The sequence below is a fragment of the Talpa occidentalis genome, unplaced genomic scaffold (genome assembly GCF_014898055.3).
Source record: "Talpa occidentalis isolate TD23 unplaced genomic scaffold, MPIMG_talOcc4v2.1, whole genome shotgun sequence".
Lineage (NCBI taxonomy): Eukaryota > Metazoa > Chordata > Mammalia > Eulipotyphla > Talpidae > Talpa > Talpa occidentalis.
The window spans coordinates 53144476-53166498 of NW_026555331.1; the positions used below are offsets into that span (position 1 = coordinate 53144476).

Sequence of the window (22023 nt, forward strand, 5' to 3'; positions counted from 1 at the left end):
GCGTTTAACCCCTTGCGCCACCAGGGAGGCCCCTCTTTACTACTTATTTTAATTTAATTTTTGGAAAGATTTCTTCAACTGTATTTTCCCAGCCTTCTGTTGATTTTTTTAATTTTGGCTATCCTGTTAATTCGTATTAATTTCCAGAATTCTTTCTTGAGTTTTGATTGCTCCTTGCTTCTGGAATATCTTCTCTTTTTTCTCCAAAATTATTTAGTTTCCTTCCTAAATTGTGTCTGTATCCCATAAATGTCTACTTAATTTTTCTGTCTTGATTGAGTTGCAAACTTCCTTCACCCTTCTGGTTATCCTTGACTTTTTCTTGGTACTGAAGAATTTGAATTTAGAAAGATGAGTAATGGCTGTGTCTGAAGATAGGACTTGTCATTTGCTTGGGTCTCACCGTAGGGTGATTTTGAGGGGCAGCTGGCATTTTCATTGGGGTGCTTCATTGGGGTCTAACCTAAAGAGAAGTATATTCCAGCCTCCGACCTGGGCTGTGTTGTGGTGAGTCAGGGTTGCAGGGAGGGACCTGAGTCTAACAGTACATTTTGCAGACTTTTACCCAATTTCTCTGTCATCATTCTCAACTTTCACCAATGTTCCTTTATGTGTGATGCTCTTAAGTCCAGAACCTGGTTCCTTTTCTCCAAAAAGCAGAAGGGTGGGAGAAAGAGTAGTTAACTACTAAATGAAGGGGGGGGGGTGTGTGTGATAAGAATGTGCTTATAATTGTATCATATTTGGACTTCAGCTTTGTTGTCTGTCATCAAATTCTAATCAAGTTCTATAGGCTTGTTCTTTTCTTCATTGAAAAAGGTACATGGGAAGAAAAACTGTTTGAGCCTGCAAATTTATTTAAGTGTCTTTACTCTTCTGTCATATTTAGATGATAGCTTGAATGGATATTGAATTGTAGGTTAGAAAAATGTTTTCCTGGGAACTTTGAAGCATTGCTTAATTTGGCATCTAACGTTTATGTTAATAAGAAATTTAATTCCAGTCCTAGTTCTCATTTCTCCATGGCCAATTTTATGTGGAAGTTTTTAGAATATTTTTTTATTCAGGGTGTTCTGGAATCTCATAAGGAATGTTTTAACTTTGACTTTGTTTAGCTTGGATCCTTCCACTATCGCTTTCTCAGATGTTTTCCCTTTGTGCCCAATCTGAGGGAGCCCACTCTCGCCTCATTCTATCATATTCCTCTTTTTGGCCTCTCCATAGCTTTACCAGTATTTGAAGTGATCTTGTTGAATTATTTGCTTGGCTCTTGTCTCCTATCTTTAATATACGAGCTCTTGAGAACAGTCCCTACACCTATCTCCATAACAGTTGTATCCCCACCATCTAAAACAATGCGTGATATTTGTTGCATGAGTGAATGGATGAATGAATTGTCTTGGCCTATAGAGCTTTGTCCATTCATTGTATGAGGTACTCACTTAATCCTCTAACTCTAACACACATTTTTCACTTCGGGGAAATTTTCTTCTACTCTAACTTTATGCATTCTCTCCATTTCATTTTCCCTGTGTTCTCCAGAACTCTATTTAATCAAATGTTGGAACTTGTGATCATTTCTAGTCATAAGTATATGATCTCATCTATTTTGGCCTGTGTGTTTAATTTGCTCTTTCATATTTCGTATGCCTTTTGCTATAAGAGATTCTTCTCAACCTTATTCTCCATTCTTTTTTTTTTTTTTTAATAGAGGCATGCTTTATTTATTTATTTATTTGTTTGTTTGGTTGGTTGGTTGGTTATACATGCACTGGGTACAGTCAGAAGCGCGGGAGGGTGAGAGAATTCACCAGAGCCAGAGCAGGGAGCAGAGCAGGCAGAAGGACCGAAGTACACTGCTGAGGGGAGCAGCGGGAGGCAGGAGAGGTCTGCGTGTCATGTGGGACCCTCCTCTGGTGGCCGGGGAGCAGCTGGGGATCAAACCGGCGCTGCAGAGGCCGCGGGCAGCTTTGCAACCCAGCGCTCAACCGCTGTGCCACCGGGGAGGCCCTTATTCTCCATTCTTTATGTACATTTTTATTTTTTTTTATTTAATTTTCTTAAAACACTCTTGTTTATTTTTTTTTTCCACAAATAGGATTTTCCCCTCAGGTGAGAAATAGCTTTCTCAAACGCCCACAGTCCTCCACCACACTCCACTGAGCTCTCCTCCAAGCCTATTATCTACTTACATGTGAAATCTAGAGAAACTGCATTTTTTATTCTGAGGATACTTTTTTTTGTTTTATTCTGATGTTTCATAACATCCTAATATTGTTTTAGGGAGTAATACCTTCTGAGATCTCTCTGTGAATATTGTTAGAATTTTTTTAAAACTTTGTTTCTATGGCTTACATTTCCTTTAACGGTCAATTTTTCCTTTTGTTAATTGTGAGCTTTACAGGTTGACAAGACTGAGTTTAGCATCTCTTAAGTTTTATGTCCCCCCAGCCCTAGTAGCTCCTTAAATAAAAGAATAAGGGAGTTTTATTCTAACTTGTCAACATCTAGAGAAGTTTCACTTTTTGAATTTCTTTCAATTTCTTTTTTTTTTTTTTCAATTCAAATAAACATTTATTGAGCTCAGATTACATAGGACAGGTTAGGTGGTAAAGAGATGCCCTCCCCTGTGTGGGTACAGTGCCCTCCACCTGCTTCAGCTGGATGCATCTCGTCTCATTCCGAATCCTATCATGTTCAGGGGCTACTTAGAAAGGTGTGATTAGTAGAGCAATGGAGGGTCTGCTTTATTTTAAACAAGATGTTCCTCCAGCTCAGTGGTATGTCTTTCATTGGGGTAGATGGATCCACCAGAGGCCTCAGTGGCTTCTTCCTCAAAGATATAGGTGTTGGATTCCTTATCAAAAGGAACTTCATAAGTTTGAATGTTCAGATGCATGTTAGTGGCTGTTACTATTTCATTAACAAAGTCTGCATAAGGGTTCAACTCTATTTTAGTGAAGTTTGTACTAGTGGTCAATTTTATTTCATCACTGTCTTCTTCATCGCTATCTGCTCCATCATTGGTCTCCATGCCATATTCATTATTTTCTGTCTCATGGTCTTCATCAGTGTCTTGTGAGTCTTGTGAGCTTAAATTCACTACACTCGAGGAGTCTGCCTGGGTGGTGGGTACGTCTGTATCAATGTAGGCCTTAAAAGTTAAGGCCTCCATGTCATTATAGTTGTTTGGGTCATCGGTGATTTCTGTGGATGATGTGGGAGCAGCCGAGGCCAGGGTGGCACACCCGGCAAAGACGAGGAAGATCTTCCCCAGCATGGTGCCGACTAGGAGACACAGCACTGGAGGTCCAGAAGGTTCCAGAAGGCATAAGGCAGGCCCAGAGGTTCTTTCAATTTCTTTAGAGAAGAGCTTTCTGATGAATTTCTGGGCCCTGCATTGGGGATGGAGGTGGGAAGATAGAGGAGTATGGAAGGGCCCACTGACAGCTGTCTCTCCCCAGAGGTCCAGCGAGCCTAAGTTTTCAGCTTCATGTTCACTTTCTTCCTGTTCCATTTGCTGACTTTGATGTAAAAGTCTTGTGAAGGTTGTTGGGGGCAGGTTGGCTCCCTAGGTACCCCCTGTCCATTTCACATAAACCTAGACCTATCCACTTGGTGTTTCCATGACATTCAGTGCACACTTTCCATTTCTCTCTTCTAGTTTTATTCCTTTTCATCTTTCATTTATTTTTTTTAAAGATTTATTTATTTTTATACAAGAGCTGGGGTACAGGCCAGAGGCATGGGAGGGTGAGAGCATTCACCAGAGACAGAGCAGGGAGCAGAACAGGCAGACGACAGACATACGCTGCTGAGGGGAGCAGCGGGTGTGACAGGAGAGGTCTGTAGCACCATGTGGGATTCTCTCTGGCCGGCGGGAATCAAACCTGCACTGCCAAGGCTGCGGACAACCTCACAGCATAGCGCTTAACCCGCTGTGCCACAGGGGAGGCCCTGATCTTTCATTTTAAGTACATTCTTAGAAGGGAAGGGAAGGCAGACTCAATATCTTACCTGCTTTTAATTTTTTTAAAGATTTATTTATTTATTTATGCATACAAGAACTGGGATACAGGCCAGAAGGGTGGGCAGGTGGGAGGATTCACCAGAGGCAGAATGGGGAACAGAATAGGCAAACTGACTGAAACACACTGCCGAGGGGAGTAGCGGGCAAGTCAGGAGAGGTCTGCTGTGCTATGTGGGTTGCTCCCTGGCTGGGGATCGAACTCGTGCTGCAGTGGCTGCGGAAAGCTTCATAGGTTCTGTCTTAACTCCTTGTGCTACCAGGGAGGGCCTTACCTGCTTTTAAACTGTAAGTCCCCTCAAGACTTTTAAAGTCTTCACATCACATCTGTCTTGCCAATTTTGAATAAACTGATTCTGTAGCAAGAATTCCATCTTTGTGCTGATTGGCTACATTACACATTTATGAGTTCCAATCTTAGCAGGCCCTCATCTTTGCTGAGCAATCCATTTATTTGGCCCTAGGAAAGCTTCTTTTCCTTTGCTCTACAGTGGTTGTTGCATCTTAAAAATTCTTTTCTTCAAGGTTTTTGTCTTTCTCATTCTTGTTTTTCTTAATGGACAACCTAATATTCCACATGAGTGAGAAAACAGAGGTCCCAATAATCAACTCCTTGACTTTATCTTCCCTCAGTCTCCTTTGCCAGAGAGTATATTTCCCTTTTTTCTTTCTAGTTTTATTGAGAAATAACTAACGTCTATCACTGTACGGGTTTACGGTAAACAGCATAATGGTTTGATTTACATATATTATGTAATGATTGCCAAAATAAGTTCAATTGATAATATTATTTTCAAAGGCAAATACCAGTTCCGTCATTTTCTAGCTGTGTGACTCTTCAAAAAATTACCTAATGTTATTGTCTTTTTCTCACATGTAAAATTGGTGATGCTCTCAATCACCTGGTTATAAGAATAATTATAGTAAACAACTGTTGTTGAAAAAAATTAAAATACTGCTGAAAGGTAAAAACATGAAAAGTCAGTATCTCCTTCCCCCACCCTCAAATTCTAGTATGAAACATTCAAATATTTTAAACAAATGCTTTCAATTTTGAGAATTATGTAAGGAAAGTTTTCTGATACTTCTTAGCATAGTGTCACTGTGTCCCGAAAATAAGTTAGTTTTTTATTTTTACTCCTTTCTCTTCTAGATCACACAAAACAGCTCCTTTTTCTTCTTTAGAAGATGAATGTCTGGCATCTACCTCTGCAGACAGATGTTGCTCATATAGTGATGCTGAAATTAGTGTAAGCTTGATATAAATACACAGCTTAATTACCTAAATCCATGATTTATGGTACTTCTCATTTACTTGTATTCAACAAAGAACCAACTTGATTAGGGGTGCTGGAGCTGCTCTAAGAATCCAGCCATCCTAGTATTTGCAGTATGTCTTCAACTAAGTTTATAAATTAGCCAAAGAAAAACCCAGTTTCCATGGCAAATTCTTCTGACTTCCAAAATACTTCTAAAAAGATAGTCTGAATTGAGTGAGTACAAATACATGGTGGTATAGCTGCACAGACATGCCACTTTTAGAGTAACAGTTCCCTTTGTGTGAAGAATAATGGAACTCTTTCTTCAATAGGGTGTGGGCTCCTTTTCAGCCGCCATTTAGCTCTTTACTGGTTGCTCTTATGCAGTGTACAACCTGTTCATCCATATGTGATTGGCCTATGTAGTGAAAACTGTTTCTTGTTCTAGAAGACTTTGAGATTTGTATAAGGAATTCCCCCCCCTTTTAATTTATATAAAGAGGAAGATGAAGGTAGAGAAGAGAGAAGCCTTTGTTAAGCACTTGTTTGGCTCAGGTATGGTAACTGTCACTTATGTATATTTTTGTAACTAATGCTTAGAATATCAATCTATTGTATGTATTATTCACATTTCAGTGAAAGGAAATGAGACTAGAGATTAATTGCTTTGCCCAAAGTCACCATTAATAAGGAAGGGAACTGAATAAAATACTGAAGGAACTGAATAAAACCCAGATTATCTATAACCAGATTATTAACAATCAAACCCTGATTTTTCTCTCAGGGTTTGTGTAATTTCTGAATGCCACACTATGATACTGTTTTAAATTTTGATTTTCATCTAGGCACCTACACCTCCTGAGTGAGAAAGTTATAGGGAATGTATCCTTTTCTATAGTACTTGCATTGTCCTCTGACATATCAGTACAGCTGAGGTATAGAAGTAATGCTGAGTACACAGCATACCTACTGCTGCTGTTCTGTGGCTCTCAAGACAACCAGTCCAGATTTTCATCCTGGCCTGCCACATACTGGCTGGGTGAATATGAGAAAATCGTTTAACTTTCTGAGCTTGGTTTCTATATCTTTAAGGTGAGGATCCAGATTTTATTTGTCTTGTTGAATTTTTATGATTGAATAAGATATTGGAAAATTTGTTAGCCTCTCTGTGCCTCAATTTTCTCATCATAAAGGTGGTTTATAATCATAATATTGCTCTCTTAGAATTCCAGAGGGGATAAAAAGTGATAAAACCCATAAATAATAAGCAATATTTAAATAACTCTAATGATACTTTTCATATTTTAATATGAAAAGAAGGAGGCTCAGAGGGATTAAATAGCTTGCTTACAGTCACAAATAGAAAATGAGAGCTAGAATTTGAACCCAGGTTTCTCTGATTCTGAATGCAATACTTTGATTATTAAATTATTTTGAAGACGGAAAAAAGTACAAAGCACAGTATATAAGCCAACTCTATTTTCAAAGAAATTGAATAAAAATTATGGAAATTTATGTGGACTCATAAAAGGCCTTGAACTGCAAAAGCAACATGGAGAAGAAAAAGTGAGAAACAGAGGTTTTTACATTACCTGACTTCAAACTTTATTATAAAGTACTAAAAATATATGGTGTTGGCACAAAATTAGATACATGTATCAAAGGAATTGAATTGATCGCCAGGAAATAAATCCACATACTTGACTACTTACAGCATCTAATCTATGATAAAGCAGCTATGACCATAACACTGGGAAGGGACAGACTCTTTAATAAGTAAGAAAATTGGAAAGCCATCCATAAAAGAATGAAATGCCATACACAGAAGGAAATTCCATGAGAATTTAAGATTCAGATAAAAGATCTGCAATAATAAAATACATAGAGGGAAACTTTGGTGACACATTCCATGCTATCAACGATAAAGGTATTTTTGGTGACTTGACCCCTGTGGCAAGGGAACTGAAAACAAACCAAACAAGTTAAAAAACTTTTATACAGTGAAAGAAAATATGAGATGATTAAAAAGACATCCCATTGAATGGGAGAAATATAATTGTGTAATATATAACTGGTAAGGGATTAATATCCAAGATACATAAAAACTCATACAATGAAAAAATAAACAACCTAATTAATAAATGGGCATCAGATATGAACAGAAAATTCATGTGAATTTACCCAGAAGGCCAACAGATTTCTCAGTCCCATCAACAGAGATTCTAGTTCAGCAGGTGGCGGGGAGGGGGCGTGGAGCCCAGGAACTTGTGTGCTAACAAGGGCATCAGTCTGGATCTTCCTGTGTTCTGCAAAATGCTTTGCACACTTGAAAGTATTTCCTTTTGATGATTTGTTTCAATAAGTCTCAGGAAAACATTTGCTTCTGTGAAGTGTCTGACACCTAGAAGGAAAATGTTTTTTAATAGTTGCTGACTTTCCAGTTTTACCAGAGCTCCTAGACAAGGGTCTTCTAGATGGAGGTGCTAACATTTAAAAAAAAATTAACATTGTCTTTATCAAAAAATTAAGTCACCATCTTCCTATAGAATGAACCTGATGTTTCTTGTTGTGTGCTAGCAGAATATTTACTTGTTTTCACTGAGTTAGCATTGATTCACAACACCATATTGGATCACAACACCATTCAAGGAAATAGACTCACACCTCCTCTATGTATATCACCACACAGGGCAGCAGAGCACCCATACTAGAAATGTTTATTTTGATATGATTCTAATTACCTTTCTAATTAGGTATCTAATATAAAGTTTAAAAGATTATAGTAATAGCATTTCTTTTTAAAAATCTTTTGCTAGGGTAATGTTGGTTTGCAACGCTGTATATTATTCAGGGGAGTAGGCTCAAACATCGCAGTTGTGTGTCCCCAAACATATCTGCCACCAAAGCACCCATCACCCTCCACCACTGCCCTTTGGGCCCCCTCCCTACTTTGCTTCCCTTTCCCCACCCTCCCCTTCTAGTAGCCTCAATTCTGCAGCCATATTTGTAGGATTTGCTTTGATTTAATTTTATTTGTCCTATGTGTATTATAAAGAAACAAAACAGAGGAACCTGATAAGCTACTAGTGGTTCATGAGAAAATTTGAATTTGATAGCCAAGATATGGAAACAACCTAAATGTCTATCAGTAGATGAATGGATAAAGAAAATATGGTCTGTACACGCAATGGACATTCAGGCAAAATAGAAAAAAAACTGCAATGAACCATGAGGGGGTTGTGTTATGCTAAATGAAATAAGCCAGTCACAGAAAACCAATACTGCTTGACTTTACTTATAAGAGGTATCATAGAGGCATGGAATGGAGATTTCCTGGGGCCAGGCAGAGGGGAATATGAAGTTACTAATCAACAAGCCTAAATTTCAGTTAAGGTGAATCAGCTTTTGTTTTGCTGTACAACATAGTACCTATATTCAGCAATAATGCATTGTGCACTTAAACATTTGTCAAGGGGGTGGATCTCCTGTTAAATGTTCTAACCACAAAAAATAAAAACAAAATTCAGATTTGAGTATCAGATGCTTTTTCTTTATGAGAGATTTAGGAACTCTAATTAATATACTGGCCCATTTCCAACTCAAGTAATTACATTCCCAGCACCCACAATTTCCCTGCAGTTTTAATTAGGAAATGTGTTTTGCTTCCTCTCTGTGTCTGCTGAGATATATTTCACACAGGTGTGTCCTACTCATCATACAGCCAAAGAGCCAGGATTTACTGGGAAAATTGTGGTTTCAGTAATATTTTACAGAAAAACTTTGCATAATGTGAATTATTGTGCTTCACTCTACCGTTTCTCCAAATAATTTTTTAAAATGGAGTTAAATCTCATGTCCATGGACAGAATTTTTCACCAGTACTAAGTCTTGAGAAATCATTTAATAATTCCAGCGTTATTATCCTTCATTTATCAAGTGTCATCCTTTGAACTTAAACTATGGCCTATTGTATCTTCTGGTTTGTGACTTGAGCTACTGGCCCAAAACTTTTCTGGAGATTATTTCTTGAAGTCTGAAATGACAAGGAAGCAATTTTCTTTTTCTGTGGTCAGCAGTGACTGTTGGACAGTGAGCTACCAGTCCCCACCAGTTTCAGAAGCCTCAAGACTGAAAATTTCTTCCCTGGAGTTTCTTATCTCAGGGTGATTTTTAAAAATAAGTTATTTATTTTTATATATTTTCCATCATTGCTCATTTTTGTACAGTGTTTGCTTTCTCCTCTCAGGTGTAGTTTCCATAAAATTCCCACCACCAATTCACCTGTGCACCATCACCCTAGCCCTGTGCTTTTCTCAGGGTGATTTTATTGCCCCAAAGTACTAAGGCTATAGAAATTAAACCGATCATTTGTTCATCCATACCTTTATTGCTGCTTCCTACAGGTACATTTCACCTTCCTTGTCTCCATCCTGATTTTGCCATCTGTCACTGCCAGTCTTTAGCTAGTACACTGCTACCAGCCCTCAAGACATCTAGCATTTCTGGCCTGATCACTCCTAAATTCTTTAATTAAACCATTCATCTCCATATCTGGGTTTCTCGGACAGCTTAAGATACTGAAGTTTTTAATTTTCTTAGCCACTTTTTAAATATTTTGACACCATACAGAATCTTCTATCCTGACTACTTTATAAATAGAATTACAGTTTATTTCTATAAGTATATGGACTCATCCATCTTGGGCTCTATTTGAAGACACAAAGCAAATTTGTTTTACTTCAGCTTAAGAGTATTGAGGGAATATAAAATATAAGCAAATTTTCTTTCCATGGAGTACAAATTTTATAACTGAAATCTAAATAAATCCATATGAAAACTATATATAATAACTGTTCAAGAATAATAAGCCTTTTAATTTCAAAAACACCTATGAACATTATTAAACTCAGGATCAATTTTGCCATTCCTTTATCTCATATTCACATCGTCAAGAGAAAATGTTCCTCATGTAACATTAGCAAGGAAAATTGAATTTAAAATTTTATATAAAATCTTGATAATGGTATGCTATTAATGTTAACCTATATGCATATTGAAAAAAAAAAGACCAGAAGGTAATATACTAAAAGCATGTTGGTGGTTATTCTTGGGTGGTAACATTATGCATACATAATCCAATATTTCAGTCTTCTAATGTGTTCCAAATTTTCCCCAATAAATATGTGGTATTTTAATAATAAATGAAGATCCTTCAAAACACTGTATAAGGGACATGTCATTTTATTGAAAACAATTCTGGCTTTAAGAGATTGTCTGTCTAAATTGTAGGTTATTTTATTTTAGTTTCAAGTTATACCTGGTTTGAATTTGTTGGTCACAAAGTTAAAGGAAATTTAAAAATAAAAATGATTAGATACAATAATGACACTTTTATAGCCCTCTAGTAAACCTGCTTTACATGTACTATCAAATACTCCTTTTTTATCCTGCTCTCCTCTCCTGTGGGCTGGAGGGATATTAACCACCATAGCATAAAATATTTGACCTAAGGTCATATAGTTACTAAATTATAGGCCCGAAACTAGATTTTAATTATATAACTACTGATTATTTCCCCACCACTCTTTGTAGAAATAAATTAGAATGAAAACTACTTTCTTGAAAAGAAAGATGTCATGAAGACCTTTTGAAATTTTCATGTTTGTGATTGTGTCACTATTATTTGTTAATGCTCCTGCCATGTGTAGACAAATGAAAACACAATACTATCTCAGTGCCTGGTTTGTGCTGGGCACAGTGCTGGACTCTGAGCATTCATTTATTCATCTAGTCCTCCCAACAATTGTGATGTGGACATTATCATCTCTTTTTCACAGATGTGAGATCTCATTAGATTTCTTCACAGCACTTGTGAACTGTAGATATTGGAATTGAACCCAGCCTTTTCTCACTCTAAGGCTCATGGACACTGAAAGCTGAACCCCAGAAAAGCTGCTTGAGATCTTTCTCCAGGAAGGAGAAGAAGTAGTAGGAGACTTGTGTCAGAGAAAAGCAAAGCTGGAGACACTTACACAAAGCTGTCCAATTAAGGTTTTAAGAGTACAGGCAATGGAGGCAGAGTTAACTGGGTTTAAATCCATCTCTGATTCTTACTATCTGTATGAACTTTGACAGTAGCATTCTCTCAGATCTTTAGTTTGCTCAGCCAAAAGATGGAGGCACAGTTATAATAGTTTTAATAATTATAATTCTCATGAAGAACAAATGAGGAAACTTAACACAGAGATCTTAGCACACAATACCTGGAGTAAAAATAGGGCTCTGTTAATGTTAGTTTTAGATGGTAATGATGATTATGGTGAAAATAATAATAATTATAAGCCTGAAGTTGCATGGCTATATATAGCAAGGGAAGGTTTTCAGTATGAAGCCAAGAGTTGAAAAGAAACATTCTAACCAAAGCCTTCTTGATGACTGAAATTAGTTGATAAAGATTAATAAATTGTGAGAAAGATAAAAATTTTCTAGTTGCTTAGCATACTTTTGCTTAAATTTTTTTTGATGCTTGACTCATTTTGCTCCATGTAACTCATGGTTCGGATGCATGGGTTCCTACTTTTCATATCTTTTAGGGAAAAACAAGAGGACACAGAAGAAGGTTAAGTCTTGGGTGAGGTGATATGATAAAACTGCTGGTATGTTTGTGTGATTTGAGAACAACTGTTTCCTTACAGACCCAGCTGTAATGGCTGTATGGCAAAGATTTTTACTTTTGTGAATCTGCATTCTAATTTATTATTGATTTCATATTATTTAAACATTGATAATTAAGCAATTGATTTACTAAAGATTGAACAAATTTGCTCTTATGCCTTTGGCTGATTTTCTTGAAGCTTCAATGATTGTGGGGCATGTCATTATATTTCTTACAGTTTTCTTTTCCTTATAATTAGCAGTTTGCACTAGATAATCTCTGAGAATTCTCCTACCTATCCAATCTTGTAATTCCATGATTTTCATAATAAGCTGTCTTGGGCTTATGACTCTCAAACTTTCAGTTTGAACAATGCAGTTCTGAGGCATTGTTAGACACTTGTTCTTTGCTAAGAATTAACACTTACATTGACTCTGAGTTAACATGAGTCTTTAATTTGGAAAGCTAGCTTCTCAAAAAGTACTTTCATTTATTGGAAAGGTCATGCACAGAATAAGTATCGTGTACTTCAGTCCCCAGTTGGGCTAAGGAGGGGAAGCTTACTGTTACATAGATTTACTTATACCACTAACACAGCTATTATAATCCACTCTGTTTTTAGAAAGTGAGTGATAATCAAATAAGACATTATTCTTAACAGTTACTTATTTTTTAAAATCAGCACATTGTAAAAGATTAGCCATGTTGGCATCTTTATTTTTTGATGCTACTATAGTCTTTCTCCTAATGACTTTTTTTGTAAATGCCCACTTCTTTTTCTCTGCAGTTTGTGGTTGTAGTTTATTTTGATTTTCTTAAGTCTTTTCATTATGTATTAGTTCTTTGCATCAGACACCATGAACTCATGAGAAAAGCAAATATATCCAAGAGTCACCAGAGACTGCACCTCAGTTTCCAGAAATCAGGAAATTTTGCCTTTCTGTCATTAGTGTGTTTTGAGCATCTATTGATAATCTCTTTAGATACCTTTCTTTTGAGTAGGCATACCAATAAAAAAGAAGGGCTTAGGATCTGTGACAGTCATAAATGAACACAAAACTTGCTGCCATAAGGAATTTCTTATAATTTCTAAATAGCAATGATAATAACCACATTGAATTAATTTAAAGCCTGTCATCTTTGGTGACTAAGTATGCATACATATTAAAAGCACATTTTCCATAGTCATGCTTTGAAATTTAGCTCTTGAAAAACTAGTGAAGAGAATGATACCCACAGAATGATTTTCCGTAATGCCAGTTAACATAGCACTAATTAGTTTCATAGTGAATCATTGGCCTCCCCGAACCTCAATTTCATCATCTGTAGAATGTGGTAGTAGATTTATTTTTTTTATAATTTTATTTTTTTAATTTAATTTAATTGTATATATATTTTACATCATTCTTCCTTTTTGTACAATGTTTGCTTTCTCCTCTCAGGTGTAGTCTCTACAAAATTCCCACCACCAATTCACTCATGCATCATCACCGACGTCCCTTGTATAAGAACACATTCCCTCCTCTTTTTTTTTTTAAGATTTATTTATACAAGAACCAAGGTACAAGCCAGGGCAGACTGATGAAATACACGGTTGAGGGGAGCAGCAGGAGAGACAGGAGAGGTCTGCCATGCCATGTGGGTATCTCCTTGGCCGGCTGGGATCAAACCCACACTGCAGAGGCTGTGGACAGCTTCACAGTGCTGCCCTCAACTGCCTGTAACACCAGGGAGGCCCTCCCTCCTCTGTTTTGATCCCTTTCCCTCCCCCTTCCCAGCAGAGTGTCTCTAATCAATGTTTTCCTGTTAATTTTATTTTTTAATTTATTATAATTATTTTTTCCTGGTCCCTTATTTGGTTCCCCTGCATTCCTCCTATAAGTGAAACCATCTGATATTTTTCTTTTTCCTTCTGACTTATTTTACTGAGCATAATCCATTCCAGCTCCACCTATGCTGCTGTGAATGGCATGGGTTTCTTTTTTGATTGCTGAATAGTATTCCATTGTGTATATATATGTGGTAGTAGGTTTAGGACACTTTCTCAAACTTCAGCACTATTGAGATTTGGCCAATTAATTATTTATTGTGGAGGAGGATATGCAGTGTGTATTGTAGGATGTTTAAAAGCATCCCTGGCCTATACCCACTAGATGCCAGTAATACCCCTCTTAGTTATGACAAACAAAAAATGTCTCCCAACATTGCAAATATTCCCTTGGGGGGGTAAAGTTGCCCTGTGGAAAGTTACTGGTCTAGAATCTGATTTTTAAAAGGTATTTACAAACATTAAAATGGTATTCTTCTAAGAATTTACGACCATAATAATCTTTAATGCCTTGTGATAAAAATTTCTTCTATGCAGTGATATGACTGGTTTTTTGTTTGTTTTTTTGTTTTGACCTTTTTTGAAGGTTTTCTTGATAGGGTTTATTGGTATGAATTTGTCCCTTTCATTAAAAGTTGAGGACTCAGTTATCAAATGTGAAGGAGGCCACGAGAGAAAAGCTTTGAACAAATAAGCTTTTATGTTTATAGGTTACTACTGATGGTTGGGATAGACTATGTTACTAGATGAGTGATACTTAACAGTCATTAAAAAGTAAGTCCTTTGGGGCCTCCCTGGTGGCGTAGGCGGTTGAGCTCAGCGCTGTGAAGCCGTCCGCAGCCTCTGCAGCGCCGGTTCGATCCCCGCCGGCCTCGGAGCAACCCACAAGGCGAGCAGACCTCTCCTATCTCGCCCGCTGCTCCCCTCAGCAGTGTATTTCAGTCAATCTGCCTGTTCTGTTCCCTGCTCTGTCTTTCACCCTCCCGCACATCTGGTCTGTACCCCTGCTCTTGTATAAATAAAATAAATCTTAAAAAAAATTTGTTTAAAAAAAAAGTAAGTCCTTTGGTGGTTACTATAATGGAGGGGTAAGGGAGGGAAGTACATCAGGTCAAAGGGATCAATTGTAACATGAAGGATAGAATTGGACTTTTAATGGTCAACTTAATGTAGTATATATTCATGTTGATTTTTAATGATGCACACCTGAAAATTATAACTGTAATTCAGTGCTACTTCAATTAAAAAAGAAGTCTGGGCACATAATAGACATTCCAAAATATTTTTTGAACTGATGGATGGATAGATGACTCAAGGATTGAAGAATCTACTGTTGTTAACTCAAGTATCTGTAGGAACAGCAATTCATGAGTGACAGTTAAAAATGGTGGTCACAAAAGTGAAAGAAAGGGGTCATTTTTTTGTGAGCACCCTAGAACTCCTTTTTTCTTTCCATGAGTCTCCCCTACTCTTGTAGGGTACCTGCCTGCCTCTGTTTTTCCACAGCCATTTTCTTACAATTCCCTCCCTATCCTTAGTTGCTTCCCCCCGCTTCATATTTGTTGTCTGAATTGGTTTTATTGGAGGGTTTTTTTTTTTCCTTCCATATTGTATCATTTCTTTGATGCGGACATCATGAACTCATGAGAAAACAAAACCCACCCTGTTTGACTGTGAATCCACATCCGGGCATTCATAAATAGAAGATTCTTTGATCTTTCTTCTCTGGTTGTTTGAGTCAAACTATTGATGTGATTCCTGATCTTTGAAAATCATTTCCTTTTGATTTTCTAGAGATTTGTGTCCTTTTTGATTTATACTAGAATAGTTAAAGTTTTTGATCAAAGGAAACTGTGTTGTTAACTGTGAATGAATAGATGCCATGTTGACACCCTCAAAATAAGGTTATTGATTTGGTGCAGAAAAATATTTCCTCCATTCCACAGTTAAAGAAATTGAGACCCAGATTTCTTAAGCCACAGAGCCAAGCTTTTGCAACAAGTAAATAGCTACAAGGACTAGAACTGCTGGGCCCAGATATCGAGGCCAGGTCCCTAGCACCGAGATGGAGGTTAGAATTAAAGCAAGGTAGATTAATTTGGTATAAAAGTATTGAATCTATGGTACCAGAAAATTAAAACCATTTTCTTTATATTTTGTTTTTTTTAAAGATTTATTTTATTTATTTATGCATACAAGAGCTGGGGTGTAGGCCAGAGGTATGAGGGTTGAGAGGATTCACCAGAGACAGAATGGGGAGCAGAACAGGCGGATCTACTGAAATACACTGCTGAGGGGAGCAGTAGGCAAGACAGGAGAGGTCTGCTGTGCCATGTGAGTTAGCTCTCTGGCTGGGGATTGAACTCGTGCTGCAGAGGTGGCTGATAGCTTCATAGTGCTGAGACTTAACCCTTTGCACCACCAGGGAGGCCCACTATATTTTGTTTTAAAGTCATAAGAATAATTATCTAGGATTGCTACTTCACAGTACCATAACTTTGATTTTATTGGGAATGCCTTTTCTAAAATAGTCAAAATTCTTAATGCTAAGAAATTTTCTATTAGTTTTCCTTTAGTAAATGTTGCTTATGATCTGCTTCTCTTCTTTCTTAGACCTTCTCTCACCATGCCGCATAGGAATCTGACAGGAAGCTGCAATGTTAACTGTGGCTGTAAAATACATGAGTATAAGCCAGTGTGTGGATCAGATGGAATTACATACTTCAATCCTTGTCTGGCTGGCTGTGTTAACAGTGGTAATCTTAGCACTGGGGTGAGTATATTTCACATGCTCTTGTGACTTTTGTTAATCCAACATCCTGTGACAAAGGGCAGTTAGAATTCATATGCAAATGCATGAATTCAATCTTCCTTTCAAGAAACTGCAAATAACCACCAAAAATCCTTCTGAAAAAAAAAAAAAAAACAGAGAGGGAAGAAAATTAAGCAGTGTATCATCTTTTTTTTTTTTTTCGGGGAGGATTGGAGTATTTGGGTGCAATGATTTGATTCCATAGCAGCTCTCTCCTACTTTATATTCTGTGCCCACTCAGTGAAACTTGGTAAGGTTGAGCATTAGTTCTCTCATTTGTTACCCTGACAGAGCCCTTGTGATGAATTTGAAGGTCAAGACGATTACCTTAGGTGCTGATAGAAGAGAATCAGACAGCACCTCCCCTGATCAGTGAAGATGGGCAATGTCATTTCTCATAGGCTATCAGTTCAGACTTAAAAAAAAAAAACTTTCAGAGTAAAGATATTTCTGTCAGTTCAAGAATAGGCTATTTTGAGAATTCCCTTCCCTGTGAATTATAAATAGGCTGTCATACTGTGGGAGAAGGTTTTCATGTTCTACATTGGTTTCATCCTTTGCATAAGAGCAGATTGTAGGGGACTTTTAATTAAAAGGGCAAGGTGCACTTGCTGGCTATGTGCAGGCAATAAGGGATAACACCATTGACAACAGGTTTTGGGAAATCATGTTTGATTTCTGAGTTTGAAACCATAATAATAAATTAAGAATTACCGTTGCTGCATCCCCATTATGTAATTGGTGAGCTCCAATGTGTGATAAGTAGAAAGAGACCATGGGATCTGTTCTCTGTGGCTAAATCCTTCCTTGGGTGCTGTCCTCCTTCTTATGAAAAGACCAGTAATCCTTCCAGCACAGATGACCAAACAGAGCCTGATCTTTATATTTGTTCCCACTGCCACTCTAAGTGTGTGAAAGGCCCAGGGCAGCTCATGTGCACTCAGCAAAAGCAACATAATATGTAGGAAGGTTAATTAGCTGTTACACTTGCAAAACCTAGGTCCCTACATTATCTGGTTTCAAATGAAACAGCCAATGTTTTGTTCACTGTTGTCGACATTGAAGTCATCATGGTTGCGTTATGAACTCTCAGCTTTTATTTAACAGAGCTCTGAGTTATTAACTCAAAGCTCTGAGTTCAGAGCTTTGCTACATGCTCACTGAGCACAAATACAAGTCAGGCTTGGTTCCTGTTGTTGAAGGGCTTCTCAAATTGGAAAGTCCAAAATTTAAACAGCCATTAAAGTAGCCTACAGTTTTGACCAAAAATGAGTGTAGGATATGTGAATGCTATAGAATTAAGTATTGGAAGTGTCTTAAGAAGAGCTTAGATTAAAACCCTTTTGAGTTGAAAATTTTGGTATTGTTAGCCACTTTGGACAGCCTCACTGAAGCTGTTTCCAGTGGAAAATTTTATATCAAGAAAATACTGGAGTCATCACGGAGTATTTTAACTTGACTTTGTCTTAATAGTCCTATGCTGAATTTTTCTTCTGACTGGCATCAACTGGTCTTTATTGTCACTTAGATAAGGAACTATACAGAATGCACCTGTGTCCAGAGCCGGCAAGTGATCACTCCACCCACAGTGGGACAGCGCAGTCAGCTCCGCGTGGTTATTGTCAAAACGTATCTCAACGAGAACGGCTATGCCGTGTCCGGAAAGTGTAAACGGACCTGTAATACCCTCATCCCGTTCTTAATTTTCCTTTTCATAGTCACCTTCATCACAGCATGTGCCCAACCATCAGCCATCATAGTAACACTCAGGTGAGAATGGCACGCAACTCCTAGGGTGGGTGACAGACTCTGAATTGCCAGAATATATATAGTCTAGTGCTGGAGACTGATGTGGTCAATTAGGGAGCAAAGCAAAATTACTTTGTGTAGCACAGAGCTCAAACTTTTGCTTGGAGAACTTAAGAGAAGTGACCTTCCCATGACAGGAAGGTTATAACATTTGGTATTCCAGAACGTTTTGTATTCAGATGGTTCCGTTCTGATGGTTTAATGAAGTCGATTTTTTTTTTTATTGCCTTTGGTGTTTGAAGTCTCTGCTGTCAGAGCTTTAGCTTTAGGAGTTGAAAACTATCACTGTGTTAGCTACAAGATGCCTGGCCCAAAGGAGGAAGGAAATTATTTGATAAACTGCTAAATCATGCATACAGCAAAGAATATTATCTCTAATCTTGTACACAATTAATATCTACAGAATTAGTGACCATTTATGCTGGACCTGCAGTTCAAAAAGATGATTTCATTAATTCTACTATCACATAAAGTTTTGGAGTTGAATCAAGGAAAGAGCAGAGTAGGAAATATAATTTTCAGTTGCTCATGCTGTGCTTTATTTACCATGTTATACATACTGTTTGTGGTTTTTGGGCATCTAAGAGAATATTGAAATTACCCTAATGGAAGTCCTATTTAAAATGTTGACACTAGCATGGTCAAATCTATATGTTGGTATTTGCAGTAAAGACTGCAATGGGCACGAGAAAGAAGGGGGCTGTGTGGGAACAAGAAGATGACACCCACAGCAGCTTTGGTTGGGGTCGGGGGGGGGGGAGGCTGGAGGTGAAGTGCAATGAAAGAGTAAGGAAAAGGTGTTAGTCCTTTTTCTACCTTTGACTTCCTTCCTGGTTTCTCTGTACCCCAAAATGCTAGCCACCTTGTGAGAAGCACCTGGAGAGGCTTCATTTTTCAGCAGAGTGATGGGCTGCTTGTTCTGTCTATTCTGGCTTCCCTTCCATGGCATGCTGAGTTAGACATTTCCCAGCCAACCCTTGACAGTAAGATAACAGCATATGAAAGGCCAACTGGTTTAGTCACTTAATTCCTTCATCAACAGATATTTATGTGCAGCTTGGGCAAATTGCTATGAGAAAGATAAGTTGGGGAAATGATGGCGTGTGAAAATTTTACATTATTTATCTCCAAACCAATGTATGTGGGATAAAAGGGGTAAGATGCTTCATCATTTTAAAAAAAACATGGCTTATCAATAAATATACTCAATCAATTTCTTCAAATTTTACATCTATAAGACATGTTAAAAAAAACTTCAGTACGGGCTGTTGTTTGGTAGTGTTGAGACATGACAAATCACCAGTTGGCTTCTAACCCAAAATTTCAGAAACAGAGCCCTTTAATCTTTGCTAATTACAAAATCAGTAGACTTCAATCTTTCTGCCCTGTGGGAATTTACTTAGAATAAAAGTTTTAGGAAAAGAAGAACAAATGAAGTGACTGGGAGGGATTCATTCTTTCTGTAACTTTTGACTTGTTTCCTAAGTTTTTTGGCTATACTTTCTTATTCTATATTTTTCCTTGAGAAGCTACGGGAATAATTTTCACTGTATACACTTACTGTTCTGGCAAGTTAAGGCAAGCAGAGAAAAAGAATGCAGTAGTAGGATAAAATGCTGTAATTAAAAAAAAAATAGAACTGATTCTAGAAGTTCTGTTAGAACCATTTCGTCATCTTCTGCCTTGAGCTTTTATATGATTATTTACACAGTAACAATTAGAGTCAATGGGAGATTTTTGGTGTCTTCATTGGCGAGACCTTTCTTCACTGACATAGCTATCTGCAGTCTCGTTTGGCTATTGCTACATTCTAGCAAATTAAATTTTTTTGGCATATCACCTCTTTGGTTCCACCCTAAGCAGCTCTACCCTCAGCAGACTTGGCTTGACATTTATTTTCTTAAGGCCATTATTTTAAAACATTTCTTTCCTTCCCTCCCCCCTTCACTGTAGGTCTGTAGAAGAAGAGGAGAGACCTTTTGCGCTGGGAATGCAGTTCGTTTTATTGCGAACACTTGGTATGTTTCTGAATTTTCAAGTGTGCCTCTTAGTTTCTCTTTGCAGATGGCAAATTCTTACTGTCACTTAAAAATGGCAATCAAGTCAATTGCTACCACTCGCAGCTAGATTTTACAGGTTAGTGTTGAGGACACAACTTCTTTATTTTCTTCAGTGAACGAAAAGCTGACCTTTTCTGTCGTGTGATGAAACAAAACAAAAATGGACTTTAGATCAGTTTCTTTTTCACAATGAGCATAAACTTGGGCTAAATTCCCCACAGGGTTTCATACAATGAGAAATATTGAACTAAGCAACAGTGATGAACTTATAACCCTGCTCCCCCCCTTTTTTTTTAACCTGAAAGGGATAGCTATTGGTGCTCATTTTGTTCATGAAAATTTCAATTCCTTGCTTCTTTCCAGAAGTTTTATTGGACTGGGAAAAAAGCATCTCTGTCAGGTTTTCTGAGGAAAAGAAATAAAAAATTCTAAAAAGAAAAGAAAGTTCTCAAGATTGACATATAGATACCCTTTACTTATTAAAAAGAGATGCTTGTTAGAGCCATGGCAGTGTGATAAATCACAGAGTTCATTTGGCAGGAAGAATATTGCTCTGAATTTTACAAACACTGCACACCTCTGATGATGTCTTGGAAGAATGCATGGGAAATGGCATGTGAAGTAATCCATTCCCTTGATCAATTTCAATGTATTTTTAATTGAGGTCCTCATCATCCAGCCTTTTTTTTTCCTTATGTGACAGTGTGTCATTTTCTTCAGCTGTTATTTCTTTCAGTAATCAGTATCATTGTCCATAAGACAAAAAAAATTAGTTTTTTGATTCAAATTTTTTATTTCTAATTTGAAGGGTGAAACATTTTTAAAATAGTATTTTCTGATCCTTTGAAACATCAATTCTCTCTGGAATTCTAAAGTTAACATATGTTGTGGTTGATGGTCTAATCCAAGAATGAGTGCTTTCCAGTGAGCCTCAAAGGCTTCTAGATGCATTGAATGTGTGCATTTATTTATTTGTTTATTTATTTATTGGCAACAAGAAGACATTGAAGGTACCATTTCCAAAGCATCCCCTTTAAGAGAAATTCTGACAGACTTTGTTGTAGTTTGAAGTTTGCCTATACTTCTGCCTTATATTTTTGATTGAAGACAAAAGGGTGTTTTATTTTCAAAAATGGAAAATTTTTGGCAAAAGGGTAGTTGATTAGGAAAAGAAAAAAAAATAATTCATTCTTTTTGCTTGGCCTAACTCCAATACCATGGAGTTCAGGTGACTTGATGCAGCTTCAGAGGTAAAGGTAAGTAACAGGTGAATGCTGAGCATTAGGAATGAATGGAAGAAGAATACCTCAGGCATTTATTACTTAGTCAACCTAAACGTAGGTTCTATTGATTGTGAAAAAGTATAGTTAGACCAACAAGTCAATTTCCATTTCCTTAAATTCCAAAGCAAAAAGAGTTTTAAGTACTTTAATAACATTAAAATTTAATTGCAGTGAGTAGATCTCATTTTAAATGAATGCAATGTATTAAAAATGTATCACTCATTGCCTCCTAGGCTATTAGCCTACCTGTCCTCCCTCCTTTTTCCCATCACTTTCTTGTGACTTTATAC

The 22023-nt window shown here is 37.3% G+C and overlaps 1 protein-coding gene across 1 annotated transcript in view; it reads left to right on the forward strand.

The window, feature by feature from the left end:
• Nucleotides 1-22023, forward strand: part of SLCO5A1 (solute carrier organic anion transporter family member 5A1) — a 138907-nt gene that overhangs the window by 115355 nt on the left and 1529 nt on the right. The window contains exons 6-8 of the mRNA XM_037505563.2: nt 16383-16542; nt 18110-18351; nt 20344-20408. Coding sequence (XP_037361460.2) covers nt 16383-16542; nt 18110-18351; nt 20344-20408 — 467 coding nt within the window. The remainder of the gene's footprint in view (nt 1-16382; nt 16543-18109; nt 18352-20343; nt 20409-22023) is intronic.